This window comes from Salmo salar, chromosome ssa19 (genome assembly GCF_905237065.1).
Source record: "Salmo salar chromosome ssa19, Ssal_v3.1, whole genome shotgun sequence".
In the NCBI taxonomy this organism is placed as follows: Eukaryota; Metazoa; Chordata; class Actinopteri; order Salmoniformes; family Salmonidae; genus Salmo; species Salmo salar.
The window spans coordinates 66267680-66280444 of NC_059460.1; the positions used below are offsets into that span (position 1 = coordinate 66267680).

The window sequence follows — 12765 nt, forward strand, 5'->3', positions numbered from 1 at the left end:
AGCTACCCAAAGAACTTCCATCCTTTAATGTACAGTATCATAGTAAGCTTTGAATCACAAAATATTCCTGTTTGATTATTCTGTTTTTGACTATTGCCATTTTGTTTAACTATTGTAATTTGAATAACTTTTTTAATCAATACATTTAGCTTTGCTATCATTTGATTTTATAGGACCATTTCAAAAATGATTATTATAATATTCATTATTTAGTCAAAGCTCTTCAAAATAAGGTTCACATTGATGTTTTTAGTCATTAAAATGCTCACATCCTGTGCCCAGTCTGCACAAGACAAGGGTTTAGCTGTCCTAATGTGCAGTACATTTCCAAGAAGAAATCCTAAAGCATTATTTACAAGAATCCCATTTCTTTTAAACTTTTTTCTTAGGAAGAAACATAGAATCAAATTTAGAACAATTCCAATAACTTTATTGAGGAATAGCAACTTTGCTTAACTTTCTTCTTAAGTCTATAGTTAAGGAAAAAATGGCAGTTAAGAATACATTTCTTCTTAAGAAGGTTTTGTGAATCTGGGCCCAGTTCTCTCTCTGTGGGTCTAACAAGAGGCACAATCAGTGGTGCAAGCAGTAGTTTCCCCACACTAACGCTAGTAACGTTAGCTAGCTTGTGTTTTAGTAGTGTGAAAATGTTAGCTAGCTTGAGTTGTAGTAGTGTGACAATGGCGACGGCGGCTGCAGCAGCTGTTATCAGGTAGTGGATGTTGTTGCTAATTTGTTAGCATCACCCTTTTTAAGATTAACTTTCAAACTTTGTTTACAAATTATCATTATCTTGTGAGTGGCACTGTTTTTGTTGCAGCTCACTTGCTGTAAACTATCTCTTTAACAATAATGACTGTGAAACATTGTTGCATTTAAACTTTAGATCACTGGTTAGTGTGATGAACTTGATAAAATATATTTGCAATGGGATGTAATAGCTGGTTTGTTCATTTAATTTTGAAAATGAAATGGCTGTTGTCGCTTGTCTGTCAGCCTTGTCTACGTGTTTGACCAAAACTGGCTCTCCTTCAGCGCCATGGAGTGCACAGGTATTACGGTCGCTGTCCTTTCAACACCATGAGCCTGTCACCTGTGATATCACACTGTTGTTGTCTCTATTGGTGATGGTGTGATAGTGGTGTTAGGCTGTGTAAACAGTGTTTTTTTTTCCTTTTTGCTGGTCGCATTATTTTATGTTGTGTGTCACATGTTGTGTCCATGCCGGTTCTGTCTCATGTGTGGCAGCCGGAAGCATGGCCAGCATGGTCTGTTTGATTCATTAATAATGTAATCAAAAAACATTGCTTCTCTTTCACTAGAACTGGAATGGTCCGACACAAAATATATAATGTTGGGCGCATTAAGTGATGCTATACTATGTTTTCTGTTATTTTCTTGATTTTTGAGTTTGATACAACGTATTGGAAGATTTTTAGTCCCTCTGAAGGCCTAGGTCCTATAGTCATGGTTTGCCACTGCCTACACCTATACACTATCCCCCAAAACCCACCACCCCATCCCACTACTTTGTCTCTGTAAACGATCCTACACCAGGCTATCGGTCTGGGAGTACGGAACCCCTTCTCTCAAAACTTCCTGTAGATCTTCTGCACAAAAATCTCTCACACCCAAATATTTCTCTGCTGCAACTACCACATCTATTTTCTGTGATTTACGCTCCATCAATGCAGTGGAGTTAATCACAGCAAAAAAAACACAATAAATCTAAAACTCATCCTCTCTGGCTCTCTCTCTACAGGCCTACTCACTGAGGGCCTCCCAATCGTCTCATTCACCATTGGGCTATCCTCTACTCTCTTCACTACCTCAGCATAGTACACTTTCTTCCCCACTCGAACTCTGGCAATCTCAACCTGTCTCTCTCACATGGCACTTCGGATCCCCTGGTGTATGGGCAGCCCCACAGTTGACACACAGTGCTTTCTCTATCCCAACTCTACACTCCCTCTGACTATGCACTGCTGCACATTTCTCACATCATGGGATCTCCCTTCTACACACTGCTGCAACATGTCCGAATCCGTGGCGCCTGAAGCACTAAAACGGGTTCGGAACATAGGCCCTCACAGAATAGCAAATGCAACCTAACCTGACCTTATCAGGAACAAATTCTGTGTCAAAGCTCAACAAAACAGATATGGTATTCTCAGTCTCACCATTGCTGCCAAGTCTACAGTACGTCTCACCAAACAGCGGGACTCACAAACACTAGGAATATTCCTTTTAATTTGATCCACCGCTACACTCAACGTTACCCCTCTGATCACCCCTTTTAGCGGCACTCTGTTCCAGAGAGCAAAGCACACAACAGGTTGACCCCGAGCTGCATGACTCAAAGTGCCCACTTCCTGTGGGAGGCGGATACACCAAAAATATAAACAGTCAAAAGGCTGCCGCCTACTGTACTGTGTAGTCAATCACAGCTTACATATTAAATGAAGAAACAAACACTAAGAAAAACTAAACCCTCCTACCTAATCCTGTACTGCTAAGAACATTTAAAAAGAGCCCTACTAACTTCTAACAAACCCTCACCCATCCCCCAAATCTCTTCCAACCCCCCATCCCCATCCAACCTTAATAACCGTACACAGATGTGGCCGCAGTGGAGAAGGTAAAAGGTTTCAAGTTTCCCAGCGTACACATCACTGACAATCTGAAATGGTCCACCCACACAGATAGTTTAGTGAAGAAGGAACAAACAGCGCCTCTTCAGCCTTAGAAGGCTGAAAAAATTTGGCTTGGCACATAAGACCCTCAGCCTCCTGAGGATAAAGAGGCGTTGTTGCGTCTTATTCACCACGTCTGCTTCACCACACTGTCTGTGGGTGGACCATTTTAGATAGTCAGTGATGTGTACACTGGAACTTGAAGCTTTTCACCTTCTCTACTGTGGTCCCGCCGATGTGGATAGGGGCGTGCTCCCTCTGCTGTCTCCCTGAAGTCCACAAACAGCTCCTTTGTTTTGTTGACGTTGAGGTTATTTTTCTGGCACCACTCCACCAGGTCCCTCACCTCCTCCATGTAGGCTGTCTCGTCATTGTTGCTAATCAGGCCTACTACTGTTGTGTCGTTTGTAAACTTGATGATTGAGTTGGAGGCATGCGTGGCCACACAGTCATGGGTGAACAGGGAGTACAGGAGGGGGCTGAGCACGCACCTTGTGGGGACCCTGTGTTGAGGTTTAGCGTAGCGGAGGTGTTGTTTCCTACCTTCACCACCTGGGGGTGGCCTGTCAGGAAGTCCAGGACCCAGTTGCACAGGACGGGGTTCAGACCTAGGGCCTGAGCTTAATGATGAGCTTGGAGTGTACTATGGTGTTGAAGGCTGAGCTATAGTCAATGAACAGCATTCTTACATAGGTACATTGTCTGTAGACCCTGCCACATTTGGCTTGTTTCTGAGCCGTTGAATTGCGGCTCAGACACGAGACACATGAATTTGTGTCCAGTGACACAAGGTGGCAAAGGTCCAGATGGATATGGTCCTTTATCAGCACTGTGGTACAGCGAAGTAACAAACATAGTCGTCTACGACTTAGGAAATATGTTGTTATTTAAATGTACATTAAATACATTAAATTAGACTAAGAATCTGATTGAATTACAACTTATTTCGAATGTAAACATATGAAACACTGCATCAGCATTGCTGAAGAACAAAAGTGGTTGTATAATTGTCTATGCAAAAAGTGTACCGGTAGCCATTGTGCATGGGCTTTGAATATATATATATATATATATTTTTAAAAAAAATAAAAAAAAATAAAGTGCATGTTTTCCGGAGAACAAAGGAGAGTTGAACAAAACCAATAACTGAATGCACAGAACGTCACTGTGGGCCATGCAATCTTCATGTACAAGTCACTCTGGGCCTTGCCCTGCATTAATGAGAGAAATTACTCTTTCTATCTCTTGCCAATGCTTTGAACTTTGGCACAAATGGTGTGAGAGCAACTCCGACACACTGGTTACAGGTGTTCATTGGTGTGCCTTGTGCGATATTTGTTTTTAATGAAGTTTATTGTGGAGAAGGCTGATTCACAGCTGTATGTGGAGCCAAATATGGTCAGGATGTATAGTGTCAGTTTCTTGAACAGGACATCAGCTGCAGGCACCATCTTTCCCCAGAAAATGACAGGGTCACAATCACCAGCCTGCTCCTTCAAAGCCACATTGTTTGCAGCTCAATCCACTCAATTTGCAGTGATGCAACATCTACCCATCTGAAGATCTGACAACTTTGTCACATTTGTGACCAAGAAGGGGTTCTAGATGAGCAGCAGCAGTTCTCTTCCAACAAGTCATCAAAGCGAGCCTTGGATGAAATCAACATGGTGGGGAACATCTTTGTCTCCCTGCGTTTGCATCTGAAGATTGGGGAAGTGGACAAGTTCTCCCTGGAGATCATTTTTGTGCGATATGTTAGCATATCGCACATTGTGTTGTTCCATCCCTGCAGCTTAACATTCAGTTGATTAAGGTCTGATGTAATGTCTTTCAAAAATGCCATCAATTCCATATTCATCTTCCTAAAACTCAGAAAACTGAGTTGACTTGTCACTCTTTTTGCTCTGATAAGAAAGCTTTGATTTCCTCCTGATTGTCCCAAAAGTGTTCCAAAACCCTGCCTTTGCTGAGCCATCTCACATTGTTGTGCAGTAGTAAGTCATCAAAACTGGCATTGGCCTCTGTCAGAATGCCTCGTAGTGGGCGGTATTGTAGGGATGATTTTGCTCTCAAAAAGTGTATCAGTTTCATCATCCTCGTCATGACCTCCGAATACTATTTTCCCAGACTGGCACACAGGACAGATTGATGGATGATGCAGTGATATAATGTCAGGTAAGGGTGGTTCTCTTTCAAATGTGAAACCAGTCCCCTCCCTCTTCCTATCATGGCTGGATCTCAATCTGTGGTGATGGAGACCAGTGACGTGAGATCTATCCCCCTTTTTGTCAGCATCCCTTTGATTGCCTCATGGATATCCTGTCCCCGTGTGTGTCATTATAGATTTGTTAAGACCAACAGCCACTCACAGAATTCCTTCTTTGTTTAGTTAAAAAATCTGAAAAACACCAGAAGCTGAGCATTAGCAGTGTTATCTGTTGATTCATCCATAGCTAATGAAATGCATGGTGCATTCTGAATGGCCTCATCAAGTTTTGAAATTAAATCTTCAGCTAATATTTCAGTTCTCCTCATTGCTGTGGAATCTGACAGTGGGATCTGTTTGATCTTTTCTCTGAGCTCATCTTTTTTTTTACCTTCAAGCAAGGTGTCAGTAACTTTGCACATGCATTATTTTACCATCTCAGCATCTGAAAAAGTTTTTTTCTGTTTTCCCAAAACCCAAGCTATCCTCAGTAAACACTCCATTGCATGTTGTTCGGCTGTCAGGTAATTGACAAGGACTTTGGTGGACCTCTCATATTGGGATGTGAATTGGTTAATCTTGTTTGTTCTCACCTCCGTGTTCAGAGGATATGTCTGATTGAATTGACTATGCCTGGTGTCATAATGGCGCTTAACATTGGCACTTTTCACGAGAGCTACGGACTCACTGCATATCAAGCACATTAGTTTTGTGCTAGTTGAGGGGAGAATGAATAAGTACTGTTCCGTCCACTCGTCTTTGAATATACGGTTTTCAGAGTCAACTTTTTTTTTAACAAGCCATATTAACAGATAGTGGTAACAAAGCTCCTTCTATCTGTGATATTTACAGTTGAACCGAGGTCAAATATTTCTGTTTCTTTCTGCCTGCTTGTCCCAAGGTTCCGCTGAGGTTATTTGGATTAATGTGATTGGGTGATACGGGGCACTAGTATAGGTGGGAGTTACTTCGAGAGAGAGAGAGAGAGAGAGAGTGAGAAAGAAGGGTTGCTGAGTTAGAGGCCGCTGCGCCAGGTAGATTTTTTTAAAGGTGTCTAAAAATAATGTATTGACTTTTATATAATAAAATGCGATGTTGTCTGGTCCGGATTGATCATTCTCTGGGTCCGGGCCCAGACCGTGATCCGCCAGTTAAGTTTGGGTGCCCTATACAGTCGTGGCCAAAAGTTTTGAGAATGACACAATATTAATTTTCACAAAGTCTGCTACCTCAGTTTGTATGATGGAGATTTGCATATACTCCAGAATGTTATGAAGAGTGATCAGATGAATTGCAATTAATTGCAAAGTCCCTCTTTCCCATGCCAATTAACTGAATCCCCCCAAAACATTTCCACTGTATTTCAGCCCTGCCACAAAAGGACCAGTTGACATAATGTCAGTGATTCTCTCGTTAACACAGGTGTGAGTGTTGACGAGGACAAGGCTGGAGATCCCTCTGTCATGCTGATTGAGTTCGAACAACAGACTGGAAGCTTCGAAAGGAGGGTGGTGCTTGGAATCATTGTTCTTCCTCTGTCAAACATGATTACCTGCAAGGAAACACGTGCCGTCATCATTGCTTTGCACAAAAAGGGCTTCACAGGCAAGGATATTGCTGCCAGTAAGATTGCACCTGACTCAACCATTTAACGGATCATCAAGAACTTCAAGGAGAGCGGTTTAATTGTTGTGAAGAAGACTTCTGGGCGCCCAAGAAAGTCCAGCAAGTGCCAGGACCGTCTCCTAAAGTTGATTCAGCTGCGGGATCGGGGCACCACCAGTACAGAGCTTGCTCAGGAATGGCAGCAGGCAGGTGTGAGTGCAACTGCACGCACAGTGAGGCGAAGACTTTTGGAGGATGGCCTGGTGTCAAGAAGGGCAGCAAAGAATCCACTTCTCTCCAGGAAAAACATCAGGGACAGACTGATATTCTGCAAAAGGTACAGGGATTGGACTGCTGAGGACTGGGGTAAAGTCATTTTCTCTGATGAATCCCCTTTCCGATTGTTTGGGGCATCCGGAAAAAAGCTTGTCCGGAGAAGACAAGGTGAGCGCTACCATCAGTCCTGTGTCATGCCAACAGTAAAGCATCCTGAGACCGTTCATGTGTGGGGTTGCTTCTCAGCCAAGGGAGTAGGCTCACTCACAATTTTGCCTAAGAACACAGCCATGAATAAACAATAGTACCAACACATCCTCCGAGAGCAACTTCTCCCAACCATCCAGGAACAGTTTGGTGACGAACAATACCTTTTCCAGCATGATGGAGCACCTTGGCATAAGGCAAAAGTGATAACTAAGTGGCTCTGGGAACAAAACATCAATATTTTGGATCCATTGCCAGGAAACTCCCCAGACCTTAATCCCATTGAGAACTTGTGGACAATCCTCAAGAGGCGGGTGGACAAACAAAAAGCCACAAATTCTGACAAACTCCAAGCATTGATTATGCAAGAATGGCCTGCCATCAGTCAGGTTGTGGCCCAGCAGTTAATTGACAGCATGCCAGGGCGGATTGCAGAGGTCTTGAAAAAGAAGGGTCAACACTGCAAATATTGAGTCTTTGCATCAACTTCATGTAATTGTCAATAAAAGCCTTTGACACTTATGAAATGCTTGTAATTATACTTAGGTATTCCATAGTAACATCTGACAAAAATATCTAAAGACACTGAAGCAGCAAACTTTGTGGAAATTAATATTTGTGTCATTCTCAAAACTTTTGGCCACGACTGTACATCTCAGTCACTGTGTCTGTGTATGTTATTCTCAGAGGCAACCCGAAACATATCCCAGTACAACATGACCTTTGAATCTTGGTCCACCAACCTTTCTTTGGAGGGCATATATAAATGCTGGCCCTTGGTCTCGCTGTCCCACCTCTTCTGCCACACATCTATCAGAATGGCTACAATCTTACATTTGGCCTCACCTACCTCTCCCAGTCGTACTCTCTGAACTAATTTGACTGTGTATCAGGGTTCGTTTTTACAGTTGGTCTAGTGTCTGTAAACTGTAAACTGTTAAAGAGCAGGATACAGTGCATTCAGAAAGGAATTCAGACACCTTCCCTTTTTCCACATTTTGTTACGTTACAGCCTTATTCCGTAATGGATTAAATAAAAAATGTTCCTCAACAATTTACACACATACCCCATAATAACAACGCGAAAGCTTTCATGACTGGCTCGCTTGGAGAGAAAGCGGGCCTCTAATTAGGGTATTTATCTGTCAAGGTATTAGAGCTGTGTAAGCAGCAGCAGCTAGCGGTAGCCAGAACCAGGCTCCCTCTCACCACCAACTAAAGGAAGGATTAAGATTTGATTCACTCCTGCTATTATTTCCCCAGCGGCGCAGATTTGTTCTTCGTAATCACCCCCAAACGACTAGAGACGTGGAGCATGGCCTCCTCATATTCTCCATGGTTACTCAAGGTTTCAAATGATGGCACAAATACCTCCCAAGGGTGCCTTGAGATGCCAGAGCAAAGGATGGGGGGCTTTGCTTCATGACTGTACACATTTTCCAGACCTATCTCGGTGATGCCAGAGGAACAGATGTGCATCAGTGCTTAATGACATCATCTGTGCAGGCGATGACAGTAGAGCGATTAAAGGAGATAAATGTTGGGTTGTTATGGTGGGAAATCGGTGGGTACGCATGAATCGGCAATACTAAACTGGCAGCATCAATAAGAGACTGTTCTGGGCCTGTCAAAGGTTTTTCCACCACAATATTAAAGAATTTGTCTCAAATGTCACAACCACCTCTCACGATTGTCAATGGCAGAGCTAAAAACTGCAATCATGCCTACCCCTGTCACTACCATTTCTCCCTATTTTATCTCATTCAGATTCATGGCATTCTCTGGAGACCACTTTAAACTAAATGGGAGCACCACTGGCAGCTAATACTGACTCATTCAGTTTGCCTGCCTATATATCCAGTGTCTTTTAATCATTTGGCCATTTTACATTTTTGTTACACTTTACATGAAGGTACCCTTGAGTACCCTTTATAAAGGGTTGTAACATACTTTTAGTTTTCTGTGAAACAAACGTATATTATGGGATTATGACTCGTATGACATTGACACATTTCCCATGATACTGTCAAAATGCATCTCCTAACATACGGTTTTCACGCTGTCAGGGAGTTTTGCTTCTCCCTTCTTTCTTGACTGTGGCCACCAAATAATCTGTCACCAGGACCTGCAAGCCGCATTCTATTGTCAAACCCAGACCACCTCTGTCAGTTAAGGAATTAAGTGTGAGGGTTTTATTTAAATTTAAATTAGATTATATTACAGTGACGTCAAAAGGGAGGAGGAGGAGGCCCACGTCAGGATGAAGGGAACACGAGTGCTCCTCTTTATCTATCGCCCCAGCTCTGGGATTGTGGAAAAATGCTTTAATGCATGGAGAAAGGTGCACACGGTGTGTGTGTGTGTGTGTGTGTGTGTGTGTGTGTGTGTGTGTGTGTGTGTGTGTGTATGTTTAAGCCTACATCTGTCTTTGTGCGTGTTTGTCTTTACTGACAGTCTTGGGAGCAGAAGAACTGGGATAACAAAGTAGAATATTGAAACGAACATAAGGTTGGGGTCAGAGAGGTGGTGAGCGAACAATTATCACTACAACATAGGTACTAGTATTAGTAAGAAAGCTTTCTTATTGTCTGGACTTGAAACATGAAAGGCATTTTAGGTCTGTCTCAATTCTAGTATTAATTTCTATGTTTGAAAAAAAATGTTCAACAAAAAATAAAAGGGATTTTAGGGAGGCAAGTCAACCAAAGTCCAGGTTCTAGTAATGTAGCTGCAGTGCTCCAGTGGGTAAAGCCTGAGTGAGGGTTCTGACTGTGTTTCATATAAAATGCTGTTCAATAACGCTGTATTGTCTTCCCACTCTTTCTCTCCCCCTCTTCTTCTCCCTCTTCCCATCTCCTCTCTCTGTACATCGCTCTCCCTCACTTTTTCTTAATCTATTCCCTCTCTCTCACTGTGTCCATCTCTTTCTCTCTCCGTCTCTTATTCGCTGTGGCCTTGGATGGAGCAGCGGGTGAACTGGGCATCGAGTTCATGGGTAAGTAAACTTTTCATTTATGCAGTAAATCTCTCTTTATTTTCTCTCAACCTCTCAGAAAATACCGTGCTCAAAAAACACAATCGAGCAAAACCCTCTTTGCTCACCTGGGAAAAGAGGAACATTCTCCGGTCACCATGGATGCATAGGTGCATTCTATCTGCATGGAAGCTAGCGTTGTCTGCAATCGAAAGAAGGATCTCTGCAGTGTGCTTGACTGGTTGCATTGTGTGTGTGTGTGTGTGTGTGTGTGTGTGTGTGTGTGTGTGTGTGTGTGTGTGTGTAGGCCTTCATTGTGTATTTTTGTGTGTCTGTTTGCAAATGCATTGTCCAATGTTGTGTGTGTGTGTTTGCACATGTTCTCCTGTGTGTGAATGCGTATATACACTACATGACCAAAAGTATGTGGAACATCAAACATCTCATTCCAAAGTCATGGGCATTAATATGGAGTTAAAACAGCCTCCACTATTCTGGGAAGACTTTCCACTAGATGTTGGAACATTGCTGCGGGGACTTGCTTCCATTTAGCCACAAGAGCATTAGTGAGGTCGGGCACTGATGTTGGACGATTAGGCCTGGCTCACAGTCAGCATTCCAATTCATCCCAATGGTGTTCGATGGAGTTGAGGTAAAGGCTCTGTGCAGGCAAGTCAAGTTCTTCCACACCCATCTCGACAAACCATTTCTATATGGATCTCGCTTTGTGCACAGGGGCATTGTCAAGCTTAAACAGGAAAGGGCCTTCCCCAAACTTTTGACATGAAGTTGGAAGTTCAGAATCATCTAGAATGTCATTGTATGCTGTTGCGTTAAGATTTCTCTTCACTGGAACTAAAGGGCCTAGCCCAAAGCATGAAAAACAGCTCCAGACCATTATTCCTCCTCCACCAAACTTTACAATTGGCACTATGCATTGGGGCAGGTAGCGTTCTTCTGACATCTGCCAAATCCAGATTTGTCCGTAGGACTGCCAGATGGTGAATTGTGATTCATCACTCTAGAGAACGCGTTTCCACTGCTCCAGAGTCCAATTGCATTGAGCTTTACACCACTCCAGCTGACGCTTGGCATTGTGCGTGGTGATCTTATGCTTTTGTGCGGCTGCTCGGCCATGGAAACCCATTTCATGAAGCTCCCGACGAACAGTTCTTGTGCTGACGTTGCTTCGAGAGGCAGTTTGGAACTCGGTAGTGAGTGTCGCAACCGAAGAAGACGATTTTTATATATATTTTTATATACGATTTTTATATACTGGTGTGATAGGAAGTGGTAGGCCCACAGTATGACTATGCAAGCACAGTGACATCTGTCACACCTATCCAATCCTCTCACATCTACACTGGTGCCTCATGGAAAGGGCTAGGGGTTGACTTGGGATTCACACACAGTAACAGTGGCGTTCATTAGCAATACAGTCGACAATATGATGTTTTGGGGCATCTGAAAGAAATATACACTCTTTGGTCCGATTTACTTGACACAGAATCTCCAATGAACATGCTTTTCAGTTCAGGACTACACTTAGGCTGGGATTTATTTTCAGAGGCGCCTTTTAAAGGCATTTTCCCCTTCAAAAGTAAAGTTCAATGTTCTACTCTATAAAGCGGCTTGGATTGAATCCCGGCCTAGGCTTAATCTGTGTCCAGGAAACCAGCCCTTTGAGTCCCGTCAACTGAATTGTCACGTCAAAGGTGCGTGTTCTCTGTCATGAATATCCCCATCTCGACTGGGAAGTGTTTCATCCATCCACCTGCCCTTTCCCACATGCAATGACTAGTGAATACATCCAACCTGTTGCTGCACATTTTTCATTAACTCTGGCTTCACACGCTGGCTTTACTTCACACACTTCCACTTATAGAATAAATAAAAGGGAGAGGGTAGAGATGGAGACAGTGGAAAGAGAAGCGAGACAGCGAGGCAGACGCATCTCTCTTCAGTTCAGTGATTTTAGTCTGTAAGGTATATGAGTTAAACAGCAGTCACTACACACTGTGAGTGGGTGTGTGCTTGAGAGAAAGAAGGAAGGATCGGTGAGGAAGAGAGAGAGATCGACATCAGAGAGGATATGATAGAGAAGTCTCTCCATCTATCACATCCTCTCTGATGTCGATCTCTCTCTCTCTTCCTCACCGATCCTCTCTTCTTTCTCTCAAGCACACACCCACTCATAGTTTTTGTTGTGACTGCGATTGAACTAATTTACAACCCAGATTAAAATCACTGAACTGAAAAAGCGCGTCTGCCTCGCTGGTTGGTGACACTATCAACGTTTCCCTATACTGTGGCAATTGTGATCAAATTAAAGCAATATTATCCACTTTAAATGCAACATACTGAAACAAAATTAACTATGCAAGAGATTTTGTTGTAGGCAGAACACATCGGAGTAGGTTTCTATTAGATTGACACGCCCGTACTCTACACAGACCGGTGCGACATAAACAATCAGAACTGCAGTAGGTCTATATGCAAATAGACCATTTTCATATATGGATCTGTGCCATTTACTTTGAACTGGACTGTGTTTACAGCAAGAGCGGTCTTCCCTGTGGCTCAGTTGGTAGAGCATGGTGTTTGCAACACCAGGATTGTGGGTTCGATTCCCACGGGGGGCCAGTACAAAAAAAAAAAATGCATGAAATTAAATGTATGAAATGTATGCATTCACTACTGTAAGTCGCTCTGGATAAGAGCGTCTGCTAAATGACTAAAATGTAAAATGAGTAGATGTGCTTGTTTTGAGATCGAAGCAAGATCTGCATGTAGCCACGTGTGCA

The 12765-nt window shown here is 43.0% G+C and overlaps 1 protein-coding gene across 1 annotated transcript in view; it reads left to right on the top strand.

Moving 5' to 3' along the window:
• LOC106579414 (pro-neuregulin-3, membrane-bound isoform) overlaps window positions 1–12765 on the top strand; it is a 436757-nt gene that overhangs the window by 349101 nt on the left and 74891 nt on the right. The window contains exon 4 of the mRNA XM_045702613.1: window positions 9956–9982. Within this exon, the coding sequence (XP_045558569.1) occupies window positions 9956–9982 (27 nt within the window). The remainder of the gene's footprint in view (window positions 1–9955; window positions 9983–12765) is intronic.